The sequence below is a fragment of the Cottoperca gobio genome, chromosome 23, assembly GCF_900634415.1.
Source record: "Cottoperca gobio chromosome 23, fCotGob3.1, whole genome shotgun sequence".
Taxonomy (NCBI): domain Eukaryota; kingdom Metazoa; phylum Chordata; class Actinopteri; order Perciformes; family Bovichtidae; genus Cottoperca; species Cottoperca gobio.
In genome coordinates, this window is record NC_041377.1 from 15,613,013 (window position 1) to 15,639,660 (window position 26,648).

The window sequence follows — 26,648 nt, forward strand, 5'->3', positions numbered from 1 at the left end:
ATGACGCACTTACCGTAACACCACCCGGTGTATACAAATCACTCCGTGAAAGTCCACTGATGGCTTACAATGAAACTGATTCAGGAGTCGAGACTTCTAAACAAAGTACACTTTAGCAGACAACCTATTAAAAAGCTACACACTTTAACTTAGTAAAAAACTCACTCAGTGAAACAATATTCTCACAGTGTGGTAGAAGATCCTCCAAAATTCAGAAGCACTGACCCAAACCAAATGGTGTTTGTGTCTAACCATAACCAAAACTTTTATCAATCTTTTGTCTGTTAGGATCTACTAAGGATCTTTTAATTTATTTGGCAAAACTCTTGGTTAATGGCCCAGTAATTATAGCATATGGTGACACGGAGTAAGGCATTAACAAGGTCATTATAATGACTATGGTATTCCACAAGATCATAGTTATGTACATGTAAGAGTAATGTTTGTGTGTCACTTGAGAAAGGTTTGTAGGTTGCGTGTTATGGGTGTCTTCCGTCGATCATCTCAGTTGACATTCGGATTCAGGATGGACCTTTTTAAAGTGCTTCTGGTTACTGTTGAGTGGTAGCCCGAGGGTACGCCACTTCACCTGACTCTCAGAATCTCAAAGACCACTCGCAGCAACACTCAACCCTGAATCACGATCAAAAGTCTCCAGAGCTACCGTATCATATTGTGAATATTTCATAGCTATTGCTGCATGGTGAATCTCAAAAAAGAGCAGAATTCTACTCAGTGAACCCCTAACAGTGTCCCTCCATAGAGATGACCCACAAGTTGAAGAAGCAACATCAAATCTTTGATGGCTCACAAAGAGAACAAAAGCTAGTACTTCCTGACAATGTTTACTTTATAAATATTTTCAAATCTACCAATTTCGAACCTTATAAACGGTGGAAATGAATACACAATGATCATAAAATGAAAAAAAATAGTGACTTTTTAAAGCTTTTCCTTTGTTTTTCTCTTCGGCTTTTTGTCTTAAAGTCCGCAGTGGTCTTCCCACACACACTCACATTATATCATCCCCCCTTCAACCATTAACTGCAGCATGACTATGATTTCAGGTGTAGAGATAAGAAAGCATTCTGCATGCGGGTCCCACTGGCTTCTCTGTCTCAGCCTCTCACTTTTAAGGAAGGTCAGACGTTGAGTGTGAATGTGTGTGCTGTAGGTGTGTTTTTATTCCAGAAGAAATCCTCCAACTGATATGAATTTATAAAAGTACACACATTTGAGAAAATTTATCACATCTTCTTGTAAAAATGTGAATATGTTGATAGTATAAAGGTTTATTTCCCCTAAAAACAACAACGACCTTCCTCTCATGGTATCTAGCAATGCAGATAGTTTGTTTTATTTATTATGACTCCGCTCCTGTGGCGCGACAGCTCAACATTCTTGTGACCGAAATAAACGCCTTGAGGGAATTTCAACAAATTTGGCACAAACATCCACATTGGACTAAATTAACTGATTTTAGAATTTGGTGGTCAAGTCAAAGGTCACTGTGACCTGACTCAAGAATTCATATGCTAATTATGACAATTTCACACAAATATCTTAATAGGATAAAAATGATGAAGTGATGACATTTTGGACAAACATGGATGCAAACTGCAACTTGACTGCTCGGTGGAGGTATACATTCACGAGGCGGTAATTCTAGTTTGTCCAAGTTTTTTTGGGATATCTGTCTCCACCTCAATACAATGGAGGCAAACAGAATTTTAAGATTTTAACAGCGTCATCTCTTTCCAGTGTCAATGTCATTACTTAACCATTCTCAGGACACTGTTTTAACAGTTTTAATATAGACCATTTCTTTAGTTGAAAGTAGATCAAATGAAAACTGTTGTATCATGGACACTACTTATGGAAAGACACGTTGCTGTTGACTTTAATGGCATTTTCTGGTCAGGAGAAGAGACTGGTATGACTAAAGGTCCCAAACCCGAATTAAACCGAGGAAAATGTTGGAAGTTGTACGAACAGATTAAAATAAATCTTTCATCCCTCCTGATCAGCAGGAAAACATCAGGACACATAGACAGCCTGACGTCTGCGCTGCTACAAAGCAACGTTGAAGTTTTAAATAGAGCTGAATAATTTGTTCATGGTGGCTGTTGATGAATAAATCTTAAACAGACATAAATTAATAATCTAATAATCCCATTTGAAGCAGTCTAAATCAGTCTTTATTGACAGATGACTTTGAATGACCTCTCCTGGGATCCTCCATTGTTTTCATTGTAGGGCTGTGTGTAGTATATGATTATAGGGTATGTTTGTGCCTATACCTGCGCCCCATGGAATTACCATAATTTACATGTTTTGTGTGCATATGACAGGTCCCAGACTGGAGGTCATTGTAACAAAGACAAGTCACGAGGGAGCACAATAGGAGACGAGTGCAGAGTTGGATTAACAGATAAAGAAGAAGCAAATAGAAAGCCGAAACATTGACATACAGATTTCTTTTCCCCTTATCTGCTTTCCTTGCCCCAATCGAAAACATTTTTTCTAAATTTCTTTCTCAACTGATAAAACCAATTGGATTTTGAAACGTCGCAGACCCTGAGAACACGGGAGGAGGGAGGAGAGGAGGTCCATGTGGAACTTCAGAGGTCCGTCTCGCAGTTTGCTGCTCAGTGTTCTCCACACAAAAACTGACTAATAAAACTGATTTGTCACCTAGTGATAAGTGTTTGGACAAGTGTCTCACAGAGTGCATTCTCAGCCAAGGATTATCCTCCCGTACAGCTTGGATTTGGTCTGTTGGCCTACTGCTGTATAGTTTTTACTTTACTGCAGAATGTGATAGGAATCTATTGGTATACATGGAATAATTTTTTAATCATTAAAGATAAAGTTTGAGAAAATAATCTTAACTCAATATCCACTTCTGTTGTATCTCGCAGTATTCATGAGTAGATTGTTCAGCCGTCATTAATTATTCCCCAAAGAAACTTTCACCCTCCATAATGTTTTAGTGTTTTAACAAAGCTGAGCAACAAAGGTTGGTTTAAGGTTTCTCATGATTATTCCATCCATTTCTTTCCTCCTACTTATTCACGGCTGGTTCGCATTGTCAGCAGGCTTGCCTCTCTCTTCCCAGCAACATTTTCAAGCTACTCCTGGGGTGAATGAGGAGTATACAGGCAGTAGTTAACAGGCCGTGCTTAATTCTCCCCAAGTAAAACTATTTTATCTCAACTAGGGCCACAACTAGCATATATTTTCATTAACAATTCATTTGTAGTCTCTTAATGGTTTACTTTTAAGATGCCATTAAATAGTGAAAAAAAGCTCATTACAATTGCCCACAGCTAAGGAGACATCTACAAACTGCTTTTTGTCTGACAGCAGTTTTAAACCCAAATATATTCAGTTTGCATTGAGAGAAAACCAGCAAATCTTTACATTTTTCAAACAAATCCAGAGAATATTTGTTGCTATTGCTTGATACATAACTTAAACAATTAATTGATTTATCAAAAATAGTTTAATTCAAGGTTCAATGTGTAAGATATGCCAGAATGTAAACTTAAAACATTAAATAAAAGAACTAAAATGATCAACCCAATGTGAAGAGATAAGTGTCGATGTTATGTCTGAGACATCTATGTATTGCATTGCAGAGATATCTGCTGACATTAGCATGCTAACTGACAAGCGCTGCTCCGTCCAGTCTTGTAATACCACTCTTGATCTGTAAAAAGCTGTGCAGTTCCCCTTTAATTATATTGTAATACTATGTGTAGTATCGCTCTGTGCACCGCAATAGCCGTTCCAAGTTCCAAGAATGCCCTCAGTGCTGTATCTGCTGCTGTCTTATTTAACTGGAGGCGAACCAGTCCTCTGCCCAAGTGCTATCCCATTTACCAAACCCCCTTCCACCCATCTGCACACACACTGTGGCCGTGAGACCGGACTTGAATACCACGGCCACCTGCCACATACGCTGCCCTCAGTTGCTGCTATGGACGATAACGTCATCTAGGGAGGCATGTTGCAAATTGGTTAAATTTTGGCGCAGAGAAATCCCTTTTTTTACCTGGATTCTGGTGACACGTGAATCTTCTAGTAACCCAATTTCAATACATTGAAATAATATCTAATGCCACAAGAGTTGGCTGACTGAAATATTGAAATTCAACAGCACATCGGAGCACAAGATGGACAAGTTGGCTTTTTCTATATTTCACCAAACCAGAGTATTTCACTAACCTTAACCAAGGGTTAAACCTTGACCCCTCAGAGTTCTGTGCTTTTGTGCCAAAACATCCACCCTGATCTGCTCCTTTTTTATAATTACTGTCAATTATAAGAAGTCTAAAGATGTTCTCAGAAAAAGCTGTTATCAAATTGAGTTTTTATGCTCTTAACTTTCACAGTTTTTTATGACACTTAAATACGACCTGCAGAAACTTGCAAACTTGTATTTTTTTCGCTGATCAAGCACTGTTTCGTCAACCTCCCAAACAACACACCCGGTGCACTCACCACAGTCATCCTGGCAGTAAACAGTAACAACATTTTGATTATTATAAAGGGTGTGTGTGTGGATGATGAAGAGTCAGCAGCCTTAGCTGTGTCGTTACTTATGCAGACAGTCATGTGTCATCATGCCTGATTGTCTGAGGCAGCCAGTGTGACAGCAGGAGCTTGTGTTCTGAGCTCTGACTTAGCATTACTGGCAGGAAAATGTACTGATTCAACCAACACTCCCGGCCTTATGCAAGAGTTGCATTGTCTGGGTTTTTATAGGAATGGAAGGAGCAGGAGTGTCTGTGTGGGGCTGGTTGTTAATAACAGTGAACGTATCATTATTCGGTTTGGAAATCAAAGTATTTTCTTCTTTTTTACATGCTTTGATACTATGCACGTCAGTAGGTCTTTAAGTGTATCCATGTGCATGTACTTGTCTAACTTATGTTTTATTTGATAGCTTTATTAACTTTACATACACATTCTTTACCTTATGACCTGCAGGAGAAGAGTTATACACTGTGTACAACTGTGTTAAAATAGACGGAATCGGAGTTTCGGGCTTCCGGTGCAATCGCAATGCATGCTGGTGTGGCAAGCCTAGAAAAGTGAGCACCACCATATTGGATTTCTTCTCTATGCGTTTACATTGTATTGAGCTTATTCTTCAAGCGTGTTTACATTGTATTTGGCTAGTTTTTAGTGTGTAATTATCGCTCTTCTAGTTATGGGATTTGGACACCGAAATTGTGTGGTGAAAGGATGTTCAAACAGTGGGAGAAAGCTAAATAAATGGTTGCACTTGATTGCACTCGTTTGATTAAAAATTGCGACTGCAAACCCCTGTTCGAACTATTTCCATTTCCAACAGCAGTAAAGAACAATGATAGAAGGCTAGCATGGACCAAAGCTGTAAAGAGACAGGATTACAATGGGAAGTCTTGGGAGCCCAAGAAATCTTTGTGGATTTGCAGTGAGCATTTCATGCAAGGAAAACCAACAAATGAATTCCCTGATCCTGAACTCGACCTGGGGTATGTGTCAAACCCCAAATCATCATATGAGTTTTATAATAATTAACAAACACAAGTTACGTATATATTTATAATAGCTTACCCTGCAACACAACTGCAATAAGCACTTATTGTCAGGACAGACAGACGAGGACCCAGGAGCACAATTTTGACACACACACACACACACACACACACACACACACACACACACACACACACACACACACACACACACACACACACACACACACACACACACACACACACACACACACACACACACACACACACACACACACACACACACACACACACACACACACACACACACACACCTCGTAGTCGTAAGGCGGAAGGCAAGTCGGGTTTACCGGGGCTGGAGATCAGAGTAGTAGTAACAGATCACAGATCAGGAGTCAGAGTTGAAAGCAGACAGACAGACAGACAGACAGACAGGTAGGCAGGCAGGCAGGCAGGCAGGATTTCCGATGTAGGCTTGCAGATGATCTGACAAGTGTGGACTGAAAAATAGGGCTTTCTATACAGGGCATGATTAGTGGTAAATGCAGTGCAGCTGGTAGGTTAACGAGGGTGGAGCAGAGCAGAGACAGGTGGAGGTAATCAGACAATTAGTGGTGTTACCAGGCAGAGAGAGGGCTCATGACACTTATGATATCGCCAGTTTTCTTGACTGCGCAGATCCATGCCGAATGTGGCGTATGGGAAACTTTCATTGAATGAGTACATTTTGCTTTCAAAAAGCAATACTCAGAATCTGCGAGAGGATTGAAAGATATTTGTTTCAACCAGCCAGAGTCAAACTGTCTAAATGCTTTGCCTTCTTTGTATTCGTTCAAAGTTCGTTTATGAAACTCGACATCGTTCCCTGGGTGGTCAGACATTAAAAATAATGTTATATCGCTGAGTATATCGGCGGCCAAGAAGTCATGCTGTTGTTTTCATTGACCCAGCCATCCAGCAATGTCAAGGGAACAGGCACTGAAACGCCACTCGGCATAACCAAAAGCTTAGTCTTTTCTTTTTCTGTGATTGAAATTCTTTCGTTAGCTGTTGGTTGCTCGTCAATGCCCGTCTCTGATGCAGCAAACACCCTGGCAATAAGCTCCAGTTTTGTTCCTGAAACCTTTAAATTCCGCTTGCGGCAAAATTCTTTCAAAGCTTCGACTTTCCACATCTGAACCTCATCATAAGAAAGGAGTTCAGAACTCATTGTAGAGTAGTAGGTTTGTTTACAAATCAAACCCCAAAAGTAAAAACACGCTTGAAGAATAAGCTAAATACAATGTAAACACTTAGAGAAGAAATCCAATATGGCGGCCCTTGTAGAGTTGGTGCTCACTATTCTAGGCCCGCCACACCAGCATGCATTGCGATTCCACCGGAAGCCGAAACTCCGATTCCATGTATATGGTCAAAGATCCAAAGCTGTGTGCATAAAACCGAGAGAATTACTTCCAAGGTGCGTTTCAATAAGAAACAATCACAGAGTTTAAGATGCTGTTGCATATGAGACTAATGGTGAGCAGAAGTATTAATAAATAATCAGCTGATGTTTCGACATTCATAATGCTGCGGTCAGTTCTTCACATGAAAAGTAGGTGTGTAAAAAAGAATAGAAATAAGATGCTGACAGAGAAGTTCAAACCCAGTTTTTTGTTTTACAGCCGAGGGTTGGGTATGTATGTTGGATTTGGCTGACTGGTTACACAGGGTTAGGGTTAGGGTTTGACTTTACATGTAAGACCATGGCTTTACAAGACATTCCTTCAGCTGCCACAGTGGTTAGATTTTTGCCTCTCAGTCGCTTCTCAATCAAAGCAACGGCTGAGGCTCATGGGTATTTAGTGCCCATGAGCCTCTGATGAATATTTATTTTTTAGAAACTATGTTAAATTAATTGAGACTATCCATGAGGCAATCAGGATCACAAATACGTTGTTGGAATTGGGAGAATTGACGATACGATTACAATAATATAAGTTGGGAATTTATAGTGCAGAAATACTGTATATCTGGAATCAGCAGCTCCGCCCACAACTTTTTTTGAAATAGTTTTAAGTTTTAAGTTTTATTTCATTATTTCATGATGAAGTACTTAGTAATGACTTATAAAAAAGTGACAGCTGATGCTATACAACAAACACACAAACAAGATTCAGAGTTTGCGGGAGCCAAATGTTAACACAGTTCATGAAGCTGTCTGGTCACCTCTGACACACAAACACATGCACACACAAATGCACATGCACACACATTCGTGAGTAAATTCTTTCAAACTTGCTTGAAGTAATTCCCTAAGTGTCCCATCTGGCTTCCCCTCCCCTCGCCTCCACCCTTTTAGCACCCTGCGGTGTGTTGCAGTGTGCCGTTATTGCTTTCACAGAGAGGCTGATTGGTCGCAGTACAAGTCGGCACGAGGCAATGTGTGATTAATGCTCGCTGGTTGGAGAGAAAGTTGGACTTTTCTGCTGTGTTGGTTGTGGCTGTGCTTCCTCTGCCATCTGCTCGCGCTCGCTGTCTCCAGCTTCTTCTCCCAGATAGATGGAGGGAGTTAAAGAAACGAATAAAACACAGGGTGCTGCCATCGCTCTCTTTGTGTCAGGGGGATTATATAGAGTATATTCCCAGCAGCAGAGAGGCTTGGATTCTCACTGCTAATCACTGTAATATTGACCAACCAATCATACTAGACGTTCTGGTCTGACGTCATCTGACTCACTATCACCTCTAGAGGAAAAAGTGGTATTACAAGACGGGACCAGCCGGGGCTAGTCAGTTAAGCATGCTATCTTCAGTAGATATTTCCGCCACACAACACATAGATGTCTTTGACGTCAACACTGTTACCTTTTCACACTCTGTTGATAATGTTAGTTCATTTTTTTTATGTTAAGTTCTGGCATGTCCTACACATTGAAGCTTTAACGTCAAGGAAAAATAGTAATTGTATATATGGACACCATAGCTTTACTGATCTTAACAACACAAGACAATAATTGTTCTAAATATAACTTAATCTTATAAGGTTTATTCTTATAATATTGGAATTTTTTCTTTTAATTTACAACTTTATTAACAAAAAAACAAACTGAATAAATAAAACCCTGCCACTAATAGTGTCCCTAATACTTTGTTTCTGCTGAAGGATTTAAAAAAAAATAATAATAAACTTTACAACCAAAGTCCTGCAGCAGCAGGCTGACAGGGTAATCCACATGACAGCTCCCATGTGCCTTGGGGATGGTACTGCGCCCTCTCTCTTCTCTTCGCCAGGATCATACTGCAGGCTGGATGAATAGGTAATCTAGTACAGAGGCTGCCCAGGATTACAATGATGGAGGGGATCTGAGTTGTTCTGTGCCAAGTTTATGAAATTCTCTCAATCCACACGGGCAGCTGCCAGGGCCTTTCTCACTACGCTAATGTTCTCAATCTGGGTTTGGAGAGCTGAGCTTTTCATTGTGTGTATGTATGTGTGTGTGTATGCGCATGTTTGTGTGTTCAAAACAAACAAATGGATAACATGAATAGGATTTTTGAGGTGAGCCTGCTGCTCTGGAGTTAAAGGAGGCTTATGTTTGGTTTATGATTATGAATTTAAAAGCAGGAGATGGAAGCACAAACAGGCTTGTGAAAACACAAAAGTTGCCTCTTTTTTTGTGCGTGACTGCTTAGATCAGTGGTTCTTAAGCTGGGTTCGATCGAACCCCAGGGGTTAGGGTCGAGTCACTTTCAGGGGTTCGGCAGGGGTCAAGACACACACAGTATAGCTCCGTTCACACTAGCAATGTCGGGCCGTCAAAAAATTAGCTGCCGACAATTTGGTAACACACAATTTTTCTTCACCGTATTAGATTACAAATATTTAGTTGCTTAGTAAAAATGTGTTACACAAAATAAATTCATCCCACCCATATTATTCGTGACGTCACGCTCCGCTTGGCCATCATTGGCTGCAGCTGATCACGCCACATTGCTTGGCCTTTATATCTGTGCTGCAGGGAACTTGGTGCGCTCAGTAGTCGACTTGTGGCTGTTGTGATTGTACGTCATTTGTGATTTTCTTTTAATATTTCAATCCCTTCATACTAACTATGTCGAGCAAAAAAAGTAAGTGGTTGGACGAATACGTACAATATGGATTCACGTGTATAAAGGAACGTGATGGGAGTCAGCGTCCTCAATGCATGATTTGCAATGCCAAGTTGAGCAATTCTAGTCTAGCACCGGCAAAACTAAAGGAACACTTCCTAAAGCTGCATGGAGATGGGAAATACAAGAACACAACGCTCGCTGAATTCAAGGTGAAGAGAGCCAGATTCGATGAAAAGGCTACTCTGCCTGTTCTCGGCTTTCTACCCATCGACAAACTGATTCTCACAGCATCGTACGAAGTTGCGTACCAAAGCAGGGCAAACCAGACACCATTGGTGAAACACTTGTAATACCAGCTGAAGATAAGTTATCCCAAATTCTTCTTTCAAATGACACTATCAGCAGCAGAATAGACGACATGAGCGATGACATCTTGGCTCAAGTAGTTGCAGATCTGATTTCAAGCCCAGCAAAATTCAGCCTCCAACTAGACGAGACCACCGACGCTTGTTGTATTCATGCGCTATGTGAAAGACGACGTGATAAAGGAAGATTTTTTATTTTGTAAGCCTCTTACAACAACAACCAAGGCAGTCGATGTGAAGAAACTCGTGGATGACTTCTTCAGAGACAACGATCTTTCGTGGAATATGGTTTCTGCAGTTTGTTTGGATGGAGCTCCAGTCATGCTGGGACGACACTCTGGTTTTGGAGCACTGGTGAAATCCGATGCACCACACATCATTGTTACACACTGTGTTCTGCACAGGCATGCATTGGCAACAAAAATCTTTCATCCAAAACTGGCAGAAGTTTTAAAAATTGCAGTTGAATGTGTGAACTACGTGCGAAATAGTGCTATGAAGCACTGCATCTTCAAAGAGCTGTATAAGGAAATGGGCTCTGAATTCGAGGTACTTCTGTACGATTCTAACGTTCGGTGGTTATCCCGGGGAAAGGTGCTCGCAAAGTCTCTCGACGGATACTTCCCCACCAGAGAGTCGTATCCAGCATGGGTGAGACAGACGTTCACGTTTAGTGTTGCGACAGCAGATGTCAACGATGAATACCTCGACGAAATCATTGAACTTCAGCAGAGCCAGCTTCAACAGCAACTCTTCAGAACAACAATGCTCTCAACGTTTTGGTGTCACCAAATCGTACCATACCCTCTTATTGCTAAGAAAGCCCTTGAGATACTCATACCGTTTGTTACAACGTATCTTTGCGAGCAATCCTTTTCGAGGATAGTAGACATGAAAACTAAGAAAAGGAACAGACGTTGTCGCGAAAATGATATGAGAGTGGCACTTGCCAAGGTGAAGCCGGGCATTTCTGAACTTGTATCTGAAAGGCAACAGCAAAAGTCACATTGATTGACAGTAAATATTCATTGAGTTATGTTTTTGTGTGAAATTCATGTTTTGTTGGTTTTGTTCGTTGAACACAGTGATTTTGTGTGCAACTGATGTATGGTTCATTTTGTGCACTAATAAAATATATACCTATGTTTTGAAGAAATCATATTTTATTTTTCCAATTACGAAGGGTTCGGCGAATGCACTGATGAAGCTTGCAGGGTTCAGTACCTCCAATAAGGTTAAGAACCACTGGCTTAGATAGTCAGCAGTTAAACTGAGCAGCTGTAGCGGTCAGTGTGCAGGCCTCTTCAGTGTCACAAAAGTAAAGTTTTTCCTCTGGCTTCCAGTTTGACACACACACACACACACACACACACACACACACACACACACACCACAAATCTCTCCCTCCACACACACACACACACACACACACACACCCTAAGTGGATGATGTGGAGCCCGTGTTATGGAGCATTGTACTCCCAGCTGCCAAGTGTTCCCCTGCCACAGACTAAAGCCATAAATCGGATGAAGTTAGCGGAGCAGTGTTGGGCCAGTGCAGATAGGTCTAAGTGTGTGGACATGGGCAAGAACACAAATACCTCCATCGCTGCCCAGTTACTGATTATTTTAATGCTCTTTCTGCTTTATTCGGCAGACAAGCACCTAGAATAGAGTGACGAGGGAGATTGAAGAAGGAGGGACAGCTGTAAGGGCGGGAATCGCATTATTCACGTTTTGGCTTCATGAGAGTGGACAGAAACGTAGGAATGTAGGGTGAAGAGCCTGAGTTCATAGAGAGGGCTGAGAAGCAATGAGTCCTACAAATGGGGAAACCAATGCAACTTCAGTTCATCTGCTCACATGAGAAGCAATTAGCGACAAGAATGGCAAAATAAATCTGCTCGCTCTCACCTCCACACAGCTGGCAAATAACTGCGGAAAGTGGGCATGAATATTGGATCTTTGGAGTTCCAACATTTTCTTAAGCAAAAAATATCTAATTGCGATCATTTTGATTTTGCAATTGCGATATGATTTGCTAAATTAATTACATCAATATTCTCATTTTGATTGAAAAACATTAAAATTATTATAGTGTGACTTTTTTTGCGGTGATCTGCACCAAACTAAAAATATTTTCTAATTCTATGACGTGTAGCTCGGGACATCTCTGTAGTGTGACACGTTTTTATTTCAAATGGTATTTTGAAATATATTTCGCCTTTTAACAGATATTAAGCCTCTTGGATTTAAAAATTTCAGTAGGCGATTTTGATCAAAATTATTCGTATATAATTGTTTAGCCCTATATTGTATATAAATCTTGTCGCATTGCTAATTATCTTCATTTTAAACTACAAACCTGCTGTGAAATGATGTAAAGACACTAGGTCGATAGCAGCAACCTGTAGTGTATAGCCCAGGTTGTTAACAGAATCAGATGCAGTATATCCATAGCCATAGTCAAAAAATCATCACACCATGAAAAAAGCATGATGGGAACTGTAGTCTTGACCACACAGAGGCTACTAATCCCCAGTCATATACACTGGCCACATGAGTGAATACTTATTCATTCCGTTTCTTCTTCTGTAACAACATCCCGTTGCAGTTAGGTTTTCTCCGTTTGTTCTTCATGAAACATTCATGACTTGTTGAAAACTGAATGTTTAACAAGTGGCCAGTCGTGCTGCAGTCCAAACACGTAACACACCGGCGGGCAGAGCAGAGTTCTGTTAAAAATATTTAGGTGTTGCAAAGGACATAACACCACCCACATGTGTCCACACACACACACACACACACACACGCACACATGTATGCACAAGCAGGTGATCATTCAGTCAAACTCAATTTATTTAATTGAACGTAATTAACAGTTTGCCACACACACACATGAGCGGAGAGCTCAGCACTTCAGTACGTTGACGCCCATCATGTTTCTTGCTATAATATTCACCATTTCATGTGTAAGACACACTAATCCATTTATAATTTTTGACAGAGCATTTTTAAAATCCTGTCATCCCATCTCTGCGCAGATTAACTGCGTTCAGACACTTCCAGGCTGATTTACAGTGGGAGAGAGCGCCGCTCTGCTCTTCCCCCCGCCGCTGGGAACAAATGATTTCACCTTGTCACCTTGTATAAATTATTTTTAACAAGGACAACCTTTAGTGACAAAGTGCATGGACCTGCAGGTTATGTACCACACACTGGATTTGAAAAATGAGTCGGTGCAGCGAGGTGCTGTTCGGAACAAGGGCAACGATGACCCAGTAAAAATGTGTTGTTGCCGTTTCATTATGTGGACAAAACACGCATGTTCTCTGGAGGAAAGTTGTTTTTGTGATAAGATCAGAATTTCTACTGTGTTGTTTCCATAAGTTATCACTTGTTTTTGTTACGATATGTTATCAATTGTCCAATCATTGCTTAGCAAACCGTCACATGGCACGATTTGGCCACGTGATGCAGGGCACGCTATAGTAAGAGACGCTGTGTTTATCAGTTCTAGCATTAGCTGCAAACATGAAACCAAACGTTGAAAAATGTATAAGAAAAGATATTTGTGTAAGCCTATCAGAATTGAATTTTTTCTTTCCTCCCCCGTTAATCATCTCCTGATCCTGCAGATGTATGCCGTGACCTGGCCCCTTAGGTTTGAAACCACTGAACTAAACTAACTGTATATAAAGTAGTAACAGTTGCAAAACAGTTATGTGATTTTTTTTTAATATAATAATAGTTTATTTGAGGTTTTTCCATTTGGATTTAGAGTTCATCATAGCACAGAGACGGCACTGGTAAAAGTTACCAATGACCAATGAGGACTTGTCTCTGTTCTTGTCTTGTTAGACCTCAGTGCTGCTTTCGACACTGTTGATCATGACATTCTACTACAGAGACTGGAACATTGTGTTGGCATAAAAGGAACCGCACTAAGCTGGTTCAAGTCCTATTTATCTGAGCGATCTCAATTTGTATGTGTTAACGATAAATCCTCCATGACAGCCAAAGTCAGTCTTGGAGTTCCGCAGGGTTCTGTACTTGGACCGATTCTATTCACCTTATATATGCTTCCTTTGGGCAATATTATAAGGAACCACTCTATAAACTTTCATTGCTATGCGGATGATACCCAATTATATCTATCAATTAAACCAGATGAAACCAATCAATTGGCTAAACTTCAAGCATGCCTTAAGGACATAAAAACTTGGATGTCCAGCAACTTTTTGATGTTAAACACAGACAAAACTGAAGTTATTATACTTGGCCCTAAACGCCTCCGAAACGCATTTTCTAATGACATAGAAGCTCTGGATGGCATTAATTTGGCCACCAGCACCACTGTAAGGAATCTTGGCGTCATCTTTGATCAGGATCTGTCTTTTAACTCCCACATAAAACAAATCTCAAGGACTTCCTTCTTTCATCTACGTAACATTGCAAAAATAAGACACATCCTGTCTCAAAATGATGCAGAAAAACTAGTCCATGCATTTGTTACTTCAAGGCTGGATTACTGCAACTCATTGTTATCAGGTTGTCCCAAAAAGTCGCTTAAGACTCTTCAGTTGATCCAAAATGCAGCGGCACGTGTATTGACAAGAACAAGGAAACGGGATCATATTACTCCTGTATTAGCTGCACTGCACTGGCTCCCGGTAAAATACAGAATAGAATTCAAAATCCTTCTCCTGACTTACAAAGCAATTAATGGTTAGGCTCCAGCATATCTTAAAGATCTCATAGTACCTTATAAACCAACTAGAGCATTAAGCTCCCAGACTGCAGGGTTACTTGTGGTTCCTAGAGTCTCTAAGAGTACAATGGGAGCCAGAGCCTTCAGCTATCAAGCTCCTCTCCAGTGGAACCAGCTTCCAGTTTGTGTTCGGGAGGCAGACACCCTCTCCACATTGAAGAGTAGGCTAAAGACTTTCCTTTTTGATAAAGCTTATAGTTAGGGCTGACTCAGGTTTGCCCTGGATCAGCCCCTAGTTATGCTGCTATAGGCTTAGACTGCCGGGGGACACCTCCCTGCTCTCTTCCTTCTCTTCCTCTCTCCTCCCCTCCCTCTCTCTTCTTCTCCCTCTCTATCTGTATGCATTTATGTAAATGTATGTTACTAACTCATCAGAGTTTCTGTCTCTCATAGGGCAGGTTGCCACTGATAAAGTTTACGTCAGGATCATGAATCGTGGCTGCGCCTGCTGCCCTGGTCCTGCTGGACACCGGGAAGCCTTTTTTGACATTTTCCTGGATTCATCCAAACTTTCTCTTTTTCAACACAACATAATTTCTGCCAAATGTTGTATTTGTACTATGTTGTTTATCCTGTACACACGACATCTATTGCACGTCTGTCCGTCCTGGGAGAGGGATCCCTCCTCAGTTGCTCTCCCTGAGGTTTCTTCCATTTTTCCCCCTTTAATTATGGGGTTTCTTTTAGGAAGTTTTTCTTGTGCGATGCGAGGGTCTAAGGACAGAGGGTGTCGTAACCTGTACAGTCTGTAAAGCACACTGAGACAAATGTACAATTTGTGACATTGGGCTATAGAAATACATTTGATTTGATTTAAAGACTAGCTCCACCCCCAGCAGCTGCAGCATGCTTACACATTGATGCATCAGTATTAAAATCTAACAATTCGTCATCTTTTTATCTGTACTCGTATAAATATAGCATGATTCTGGAAATCCCTACGTAAAAAACTAACGTTAGTAAGTGGTGTACTCATTAGCATCCCCAGATTTATTAAACAGTGCATTAATATTTACAAAACTCCCTTGCTCTATTATTACAACTGTAACAAGGATATAAAGATCCTCCTTTGTGAATTGTGGTCTTAAACACTTTAGAGCATAGGTCTTCAACAGGGTTGAGGTACTGTAGAGGGGTAGCAAAATTGTTTGTAGATAAAGCAATTAAAATAAATAAATCACATTCCCTCCTCCGCTGTACTTCGCGATGGGGGGCCGACACACACCTACAGTCAGAGACAGAGTGGAGGAAAGGAAAGGGGTGAACAAAAATAAATTAGCGCCACGCAAGTTTGAGGGTCCTTGGCCTGAAAAACGTTGAAGACCCCTGCTTTAGAGAGAAAAGCACTAATAAGTGACCCTTTTTGCATAACATTTTTTTTTTTTTTTTTATTCTTTCAGATCCAGGTTGCTCAGCAATACAGTTCACTCACAAATCCAAACAACAGCATGGCTGTTAACTCTGGGAATAAATCACATTCCATTTATACTTATTAGTGTACATTATGGGGCAGGCTTCTCCTCCCAAAACACATGTAGGCATATACTTTATATTCACTCCTATATAAACACATTTTTCTTTGTCTTTCTTAAGATATGTTCTCTTACATTGCCAAATGAGTGAATTATTTTTAATTCTTGTAATCCCGTGAAATAAACAAAACAAAAACAAATACTGTGATATCAATTTTAGTTCATATCACCCACCCTTACTAGGCCTGCATGTGCGATAATGTATGGTATGGGATAAGCATAGTAAAGCTGTTGTAACACATCTAGCGGAGAAAGGATAAAAGTAGCGTGGAATGTGTCAGTGTTTCTGTAAAGATGATCTTCAGATCAGCCCGTGCTTGGCAGGAAATCTGAATGCAGCAGTGCTGGCCTATTGTTTGTATTCAATATGCTGACACGCACGCACGCACGCAGGAAGGTTCACCGGTAAACATCTCCTCTTCTTTGCCAACCTCTTATTGTCTTCTCATCTTCATCTCGTCACATCCAGCCACACGTCTGCGTGCTTCTATCTCGGATCTTTTTACTTTACTGAGACATGTGTTGCAGGAGAAAGCGTGGGAATTAGACTAAGTGCAGCGCAGTTTCAACCTGTATAATTCAAGAGGAGGAGGAACAAATGGGAAGAGGTGAAAAGGAGTTAGAGTAGGAAAGGAAGAGCTCCGAAGCTCAGCGATTAGAAATGTGCCTGTGTAACAACACAATAGCGTTCCTCTCTGTCAGCTTAGTGTCAATGCCCTCCTCTTCCTCTATCTCCGGCTCCTCATCTCTCTCAGAGGAGAATCCCGTATTGTAATCTGTCCCATATCCTCCTCCTCCCTGCTCCTTTTGTGTTCGATTGCTAGTACTACATATTCCTCTCGAGTTGAACTCGCGTGTGGGTGTCTAAATATTGTGAACAGGAACCCCTTTTACTGATGACTTTACATAATGGAGTAAATCTGCGAGTAGGCAGCGACACAATGGTGTTGCAGAGGGGAAAAGCACAAAGGTGAGGAGAGGAGGAGGAAGAGGTAAAAAAAAAAAAGAAGAAGTGGAGCGCTGAAAGGTTTGGAGAAGAGAGTTAAGAAGCTGCTTGGAGTAAAACAAACTTTTTTTAAAACTTGTGCACACAAATTGGCAGTGGTGGAAAGTGACTAAATACATTTACTGAAGTACTGCACTTCAGTACAATTTTGAGGTACTTCTATTTAACTTGTGTTTCCATTTTATGCTACTTTATACTTCTACTCCACTACATCTTGGAGGCAAATATTGTACTTTTCACTCCAATACATTTATTTGATATCAACTAATTCATTATGATATATTACTATAGATTAAGCTACCCAGCAATATTAGTAAAAGTAATTAAAATCAGCCCCAACTTCTCCAGCTGCGACATTAAAGTGCTGTACTCACGGATGCTTCAATAATTATAATCCAATATTATTACTGTAATATAATATAATACTATAATAATAATAATAATAATAATAATAATAATAATAATAATAATAATAATAATAATAGCACTTCTATGTTTGGTACTTCAAGTATGTTTTTGTGCTAATACTTACTTGCTAATAATACTTTTACTTAAGTAAGATTTTGAATGCATGACTTTTTACTTATAATTGAGTACTTCTACACTGTAGTATTGCTACTTTTACTCACTTAAAGATCTGCATACTTCGTCCACCACTGCAAATGGGTAATACATGCTATTGAATTAGTGTTTTGATGTGCAGTACACGCTGCTGATGTGTGCCCTTTTCGTTTCTTTGCCTCCTCGACATAGATGTGTACTTTGTACTTTGTTTAGTGGACATACTTCGGTTTATTATTGCTTTGCGAAAACAAACGGCTGTGCAATGTCTCTTGATTCTCTGGAGGGGAGCTTTTCATCGGGGTTGAAACACATCACAGAAAAAGAGTTATGCACTGGAAGTGCGGAGTTTGAAAAGATGCCGTCGTTTGCCAGGCAGGGAGGGTCTAATGAAAGATGCTTTCCAGTTGCATTGTGGGAAGGGTAGGATTGGAGCTTGAACCATAATAAGGACTACAAGTCATCTTTGCCTCAGCTTGACCTTTGTTAGCCATCTTATTTAATCAGTTTAATCGTTTAATTAAATAGCGTAACACATGTTTTCTACAAAATTGAATTATTCAAATACGAGAACATCAATTTTAATTCTGGAGCGAAAAACACATTTTATTTCCCCCCCCTAGGAATTACAAGATAAGATCAGACGGAAGTAGCTCTGAGAGGAAAAGATGAAGTAAGGAGAAGAGGATGAGTGCTTTTGAGATAATATTAGAGGACAGGAAATATAACTAGAATATTTGCAGTTGTGGGAGAAAATGTGTGTGTGATTGCTGCATCTACTGCTGCTGCTTGCTGGCCCAGCCTCCAAAAAAAGGGTTTGGTGATTCACGTCTGATGAAAAAAATGTAACACACACACAGGCGCCCCTCTCACACAGCTGAGACTGCTCACCTCCAAGCTCACTGGTCCAATTGTTTAATTGTTTGTCTGTTTGATTCCATACTTGCATGTCTTAACCGGTACATTTTATGTTTACATTCTGGCTTAAAATAAGATGTAAAGAGTGAACATTTTTGGCACATGGAGCAAGTTTTAAGAGAAATGTTTAGTCCTGCTTTTAGGTCAAATTCCGTAACCGCAGCGAGAGAAAATAGTCTGCCGAACGTGTGGGTGTGTATTTTATGTTTGGGGTGTTAAAAATGTGAGAACTTCATCAAGTTAAACATTTAAGAAGAAAAAGAAGAGGTGTCAGCTGCCTGCCACTTTAAAGCTAAAAGAGTAGATTTTGGGAGATAGAGCAAGTTTAAGATAACACATTTTATGGAGAGTTTGCAGCAGCCCTCCACTCTGCTCCACAGTTAGTCTTTTTCGAGGAGGACATAAGAGGAGAAGATGAAGTACATAGAAAGAAGGCAAAATATTTTTGAAGCTGGGAGAGAAGAGGAGAGGGCAGGAGAGGAGTACTTCTCCCAGGAGAGGAAGGGAGAAGACACTCGAGTCACTTGTAGAGGAGTAGTTACAGAAGAAGAGTCACTGGGAAAAAGTGTTGCAGCTAGGAGACATGAGAGAATAAGAAAGAAGAGGAGAGAGGGAGAGCTTAGAGAAGAGGAGATGACAGGATATTTGAAAAGGGGAAGATAAGAGAAGAGTGGAGTGTTTTCTGTCCAAAGCAGCAGCAGCAGCAGCAGAGCTTCTTGAATATTACACACGTCCAGAGAAACCTGGCTCTGCTTTCCCTCTGAATGTGCTCCGCTCATGACTAGTCTCTCTTACTTAATCTACTCAGCCGTTTGTATGTATTGGCACACACACTCCCAAAATTGTGTAGAAGAGTTTATACTCGCAGGAGGTTTTTTTTGCTGCTTTATTGCGCCGCGTGTGTACTCTTGGTTGACTGTTTATAGTATATAAAGACAATCTTGGCTCCGTTGGACCTCTCCTCTGCCAAGCGTCCTCTCTGAAGTACACATAGAGCCAGGAATTGACGTACACCCTACAGATTTATAGCGAGAACACTGGAGATTTCCTTCACTTTGGAAGTGTTTGTCATGTAGCAGGCACTGGCCCGTTAGCTTAGATTAAGAAAGTGTTGCGGGGGAAAGGCGGGAAATACAATGACTGTCAGAAAATGAGCGATTTATAAATTATAATTCATTTTTTCAGCAAACATGTAGGCTTAGTGTGTAGAATTAGTGCCTATGTCATCACAGAATTTTTTTTTTAGCATGCCAAACCTTTATCTGAGCCAAACTAGGGAGGGACGTTGACTCCAAACCAAAAGTATGGTTCAAGGAATAGTTCCACATTTTGTAAAATACGTTTAAAACTTTATATTTTATTGGTTTAATCCAGGGATGTCAAACTCATTTAAGTTCAGGGGCCACATGCAGCCCAATTTGATCTCAAGTGGGCCGGACCAGTAACATCATAGCAGAATAACCTATAAATAACAACAACTCCAAATTTTTCCCTTTTTGTTTTAGTGCAAAAAAGTACATTCTGACAATGTTCTTTTTATAAAACATTATGAACAACCTGAAATTTCTTAAGAAACATAAGTGCAATTTTATCATTTACACATGTGCATTACAGATCACAGTGTATCTACAAAGAAACAAAACATTTAGTCACAGGTATCTGGAACTGAACAATATAGTATTTTACTTCATGATCAAGACGACTTGTCAAGATCTAATGATTTAAAATGTACATTCATTTCTGTATAGTAATCATGACCACCTGAACTGACACACCACACCATACAAACTCAATTGGAAACTATTAAGAAGAAGGTTAAGTAAAGAAGGTAAAAAAAATTGACACCCCTGGTTTAATGCGTACAAAGCACAAGAAGGAGTTCGGAGGTGTTGATCTTGTCATGATACGTGGATTTCCCAAAATGTCGAACTATTTCTTTAAACAAACCTGATGAAGTACAAAATCCATGCTTTGGCTCTTTTAACACTATGGAGGCCTGGATGGGGACCTTGAGGAGGATGTTACAAAGTGGTAGGGGGATAAAACAGACATGCTTTATTGCTTCTTTTAGCATTTTCCTGAATACTCACATTGCGACGCGCCTCATAATGTTGCATTAATCAACACGCATAGCACACACTTAAATGAACAATTAGCGGGGTCGTGAAATTGCTCAAATTGTTTCATTTCTGAAGAGTTGACGCTCATCAAAGCTGGGAAATAGGACGTGCATGATACGTTTTGTATGCCGGGTGTGTGTCGGTTGTAGTATTTACTCTCTTTTTTTATATTGCTGTGATGCTCTATGAGAATGTTACAGATGAGAGAAATAAAATCCATATTTTCTCCTGAAAACTCACCATTGAACAGTATAGCTCATTTTGAGAGCCTGAATGTTAAGAAGCTCGATATATTGAACAATTCTGGTTCATTATTTTTTTTGTTGTCCATATGCTTTTCTTTTTTAGAAAGAAACTGCCAAAAGGAAAACAATTTTCTCTCATTTAACTTCAGTTCAATTGATTTCAAAATGCTTTATTGGAACAGGGTCTATTTTTTGTCAGTTTTACTGTTGATATTTTTGGTTCAATAATCTGATTTTACTGGTTTTATCGTTTGTATCAGTTTTGTTGTTTTTTTTGTTTTTTTTTACTATGGAATGTATGAACGTTTTGATGTATTTTAATGTAAGCGTGATTCAACATTTTGTTGCTTTAACTCTTTTTAGTATTTCTGCTAAACATGGCAGCTTACATATGTCTTCTTCTGTCTTTTCTTTCCATGTCCATCTGCTGTATGACTACGTCACACTCACCAGGTAAGACATTTTGTTTTGTGACTATAATGGGTTCTGCCCAGGTGCTCAGATCTGATGCATGCTGGGAAGGAAATTGGGTTTTTGTTTGTTATAGTGCTGCTGCTCTTATTATGGGTTTTTAAAGTCAAGTCACTGTTGCTACTTGTGTGTGTGTGTGTGTGTGTGTGTGTGTGTGTGTGTGTGTGTGTGTGTGTGTGTGTGTGTGTGTGTGTGTGTGTGTGTGTGTGGCTTACTGCCGGTCTGTAACTAAACGGCTATTCCTGTGATATTGATACATATATGAGCAGGATTAACAGACACTGGCGTGACTTTAGGAAAGCAGTGTTGGTCCAATACTTTCATCCAGAATTAAATATCTTGTTAAATATTGTATGGATTTTCATGCATTCTTGAACAGACACTTTGGGTTATGACCAAATATCTACAAAACTAATACTTCCCATAAGCCTCAGCTGTACTTTGTGTTGAGCACTAATTAGCAAATGTTAGCATTTTAACACAGTAAATTAAGATGGGAAATGTGGCCAACATTAATACTGCTAAACAATAGCATGTTGACTGTCTTTAGGACGTTAACATTTAGCTATTTTCCTCAAGTCTTCATGCCAATGAGAAATATGGTTAATTTTAAATCAAATTTATTTATATCACAAATTACACATTTGTCTCAATGTGCTTTACAGACTGTACAGGATACGACACCCTCTGTCCTTAGACCCTTGCATCGCACAAGCAAAAACTTCCTAAAAGAAACCCCACAATTAAAGGGGAAAAATGGAAGTAACCCTCTCCCAGGACGGACAGACGTGCAATAGATGACATGTGTACAGAATAAACAACATAGTAAAAATACAACATCCATGTGACAGAACTGATGGTGTGATTTAAAAAATAGGATGAATCCAGGATAGTGTCAAAAAGGCTTCCCGGTGTCTCCAAAACAAAGGCAGATCCATGGCAGCAGGTGCAGCCACGATTCATGATCCAGACGTAAACTTTAACAGTGGCAACCTGCCACATGAGAGACACAGAAACTCCGGAGATGGTGCACTGTATGCTGAGTTAGTAACATACATTTACATAAATGCATACAGATAGAGAGGGAGAGGAGGGAAGAGTAAGAGAAGGAGGAAAGGAGAGAGGTGTCCCCCGGTAGTCTAAGCCTATAGCAGCATAACTAGGGGCTTGTCTAAGCCTGAGCCAGACCTAACTATAAGCTTTATCAAAAAGGAAAGTCTTTTTGATAAAGCTTATTGTTTCACTGTGCTTTTTTTTATACAGAAGCAGAGGTAATGAAGAGTATTGTAATATATAAGATGTATAAAATGTTATGACTAGTCAACTTTTATTTACAGAAACTGCTTAAATGTTGCGTTAGAGACCACAAAACCTATGCGCCAAAACCCAAAAGTTGGGCTTTTTTTACCTTTCCATCTTACAATATTTTCTTCCATATCCCTTCTGGGTTTCTGTAGAATGTGTCTATGTATCATCTGTCTAATGTTCTTCTACTTCAGGAAATACTCAGAGTAGAGCAAAATGTAACCTGAGTTTTTGAAATATAGCAATTCCTCTGATCAGTACTGTAAAAATAATTGATTATACCGTAATTAAAGGTTTTGCGACTATTCATGATAAACAAGCAAGCAACTACTTTTGATAGCTGTGACTTAAGTGAAAAGTATAGAAGTGAGTGCTACACAACTTACATTTCAATTATAAATTAAATCTTTAAATCTCAAATACTTAAAGGATAATTCAGATTTATTACAACTTGGGTTTTTATTATGCGTTTGTAAAAGATATGCCGGAGGCATTATGTGTCCGGGTTGTGTAACGACCAGTGGGAACTCAGGCAAAGGACTCAATAACAACAACTCAGAGACAAGAGTTTAGATAAAAGGAAAGTCTTTACTTGCAATAGTTCGGTACACAGGAGGTCAATCAGGAAAGCAATCAAAACAGACAAGGAGTAGACAGATGCAGGATCAGAGACCAGGAACACTAATACTAGGGAAAATCAACATGGAGGTACAAAGACGAACTGGCAACGAGGGGATTACACACACAGAAATACTAAATACTATCGGGAGGGACAGGCTGATAAGACACAGGTGAGACTAATGAAGGTGGATGAGCACATTGGCAGGAACCACTCAGGGGCAGGAATTGCAGACACTGAAACGACAGATGAGATGAGTAACAGAAAATAAAACAGGAAGTAAAGAATGACAACAAAACCTAATTTAACGGAGTGGAGGGAACATCACATGCTGTCTGTACGTAACATCCTAGCGAACGTGATATCTCCGGAACACCTTGAGGGCATTTGGTCAAATGACGAACTGATTAGATTTTGGTGGTAGGCAAAGGTCAAAGGTATCTATGATGCTTTACTGATTGTACACGTATTGCACGCACCATCAGAGATCAGTCTCTACTGTGGTATTGTACAGTTTTTAACGACATATTGCGATACCTTTCTGTTATGTGTATACGGTGCAACACTACAAGAGTGGAAGAGCTTCTCTGTTGACTGAAAAATTACGGCAAAGAAGTCAATCACTACAGCTAACATGAGCAATAATGTCAGGCTGAGTAAATGAAGTACAAACATAAAGGCAATTGAGTCTTAATATCAGGCTACAGGCCGAGAGTGTGAAGATAAAACCAAAGCAATAACCCACAATTATCCTTCCATTCTATTGGTTAAACTGTACTCATTGAGTCCATTCCATGTGTGAAGAAAACAATCTCCTATCTGTTGACATTCACTGCTCTTATAACTGTGTTTGCACAAGAATATTAAATCACAGCAGGCAGACACTCTCCCGGAGAGATTCACCAATCGCCATCTCGCCTCTGTAGCGCTGTCGTCCATGGAGAGGAGTAAACACAGACCATCAGAGAGCAGCGATGATGTAGCTGCTAATTAGCCAGTCTCTTTTTCTTTCACTCTCACTCTGCCTCCCAGAGGGAGAAGTGGAGCATAACTATATTTAGGGCTGTTTTGTAAGACTAGAGGAGTCACCTGACGGACGCTAGCTGCAGGGAGTTGATTAACATGCACACACACCCGACTAACAAAATTAATCAACTCTGGAATAGACTGCACTGGGAGGGTAGAGACATCTGGCCAGATAAATTAATTAGTGTAATTACTCTGTGATAAATGATGCAGAGTTATTGCTTCTTACATGTACTCTGGGCTGTTTTTTATTTTTATTGTACACCTACCACACACTTTGACCATTTAAGAAACGGCACTCACATTCAGGGAATGGAATATTGCCTTTCAAGGTGGAGTTTGAGCTCATTATTATTATTATTATTAGAAGGCTAAATTATCCTAGAATAACTGCAGTGTGTATATCTTCCAATAATTTGTGTCAACTGATACATAAAAACATTTATTGTTGTGGAAGAAATTAGTGGTTATTACCAAGTTTAGTTTTACTTTCCAAACGAAACATTGCGCATTTGGACAACTCTCAAGAGAACTGAGCCTTATGAAAAGGTCCTTGGGTGACACATTCATACTAAAATGACTTATGCCATTTTTGCAGCAGTATGGAGAGAGAAAACAGTGGATCCAGAGCAACTATCTCAACAATTACTGCGCCATATCGGCAACAATTTGGATATTAATGGTCCCCAGAGGATGAAATCTAATGCTTGTGGTAACTCCTGACCGTTAATCCCACCTTCGGGTCAAAATGTCTCCATGTATCCAATACATTTTCAAATCTAATGGGGAGGTTGCCACAAAATTCACTGAGCATAGTCATGCTCCACCGAAAATGAGTTTCTTTTATTTCTAACATTACTTTGAACATTTTATCATAATTTAAAAGACACACTGCCTTGAAATTAGATGAGCATGTTCATACTCCAAAGGGGATAAAACTTTTTTTTCCATTTCATTTCATGACCATGAACCTTTCTCCAGCCACCCTCAGGATGAGCTTTATAGTTTATATATTATGTCGGTTGTTTTGTCCAACACGGTGAGTCATGTAGTGCTTCCAATTGAGGCTACAAGTGGGTTAGTGAAGGGCAATCCACTCCCATAAGCTTTTTCCTTTTAAGCATTTCTGTAGAATTTCTGAGATCCGTCACTTGTCCATCTCACTGAAAAGAAACACTTCCATTTCAACACATCCATCAATCCCAGTGTGGAGGAAGCTACCTTGAAACTGCAGCTTCAAGCAACTGCAGACGAGTACTTGAGAAGCTCTAGACTTTTATTGAAAGTAACAAGCTACTCACAGAAAAGTATCTTAACGCATTTAAGCTATTTCACATCCAGAAACAAATAAAATCTCTCCATTGGAGTTGGTGTGGATTGAATCAATCAATCAATCAACCAAAAAAACTTTATTGTCATTTCGAGATTATACAATGTACAATTCAAATGAAATTTTGTTGTCCTGGCTTACTGGAAAAGTGACTGAGTAATTGGTCATAAAATATTTAAAAGTGTCGTGGTGCTGATATAAATAACATATATACACTCTAAAAAATATATACATTTAAGAGTTCTTAGTGGAATTCACATCACATTGCTCAGGAGAAAAAGTTATTTTTGGTTCAACAGTCGGAACCTCTTGTCAGAGGGCAGCAGGGAGAACAGGCCGTGGTGGGGGTGAGTGGGGTCTTTTATAATGTTCTGGGCTCTGGTAAGGCAGCGTTTATTAGCAGTGTCTCTGATGGAAGGAAGAGACGTCCCGATGATCCTCACCGCTGTCCTCACCACTCTCTGCAGAGACTTCCAGTCTGAGGTGTTGCAGTTTCCAGACCAGGTAGAGATGCAACTGGTCAGTATGCTCTCTATGGTGCCTCTGTAGAACGTGGTGAGGATGGGAGGGGGGAGCTGTGCTCTTTTCAACCTGCGCAGAAAGTGCAGGCGCTGCTGTGAGGAGGTGTGAAGGGACCAGGTCAGACTGTTTGTGAGTTGCACCCCCAAGAACTTTGTGCTGTCTGTAGTCTTGACTGCTGTGCCGTTGAGGAGGAGTGGTGTGTGCCAGAATGAATGGATACTTACGTATATGTACC

At 40.0% G+C, this 26,648-nt stretch overlaps 1 protein-coding gene across 19 annotated transcripts in view; it reads left to right on the plus strand.

Moving 5' to 3' along the window:
• The window catches only part of LOC115028126 (pleckstrin homology domain-containing family A member 5-like), a 204,479-nt gene that overhangs the window by 18,793 nt on the left and 159,038 nt on the right, over window positions 1-26,648 (plus strand). Inside the window, exon 4 of one of the 19 annotated variants that reach the window (XM_029461578.1) lies at window positions 21,594-21,688. The exons of the other annotated variants lie outside the window; for them this stretch is intronic. Within the exon in view, the coding sequence (XP_029317438.1) occupies window positions 21,594-21,597 (4 nt within the window). The 3' untranslated portion in view covers window positions 21,598-21,688. Of the gene's footprint in view, window positions 1-21,593; window positions 21,689-26,648 lie in introns of those variants that run through there. 19 annotated transcript variants of the gene reach the window in all.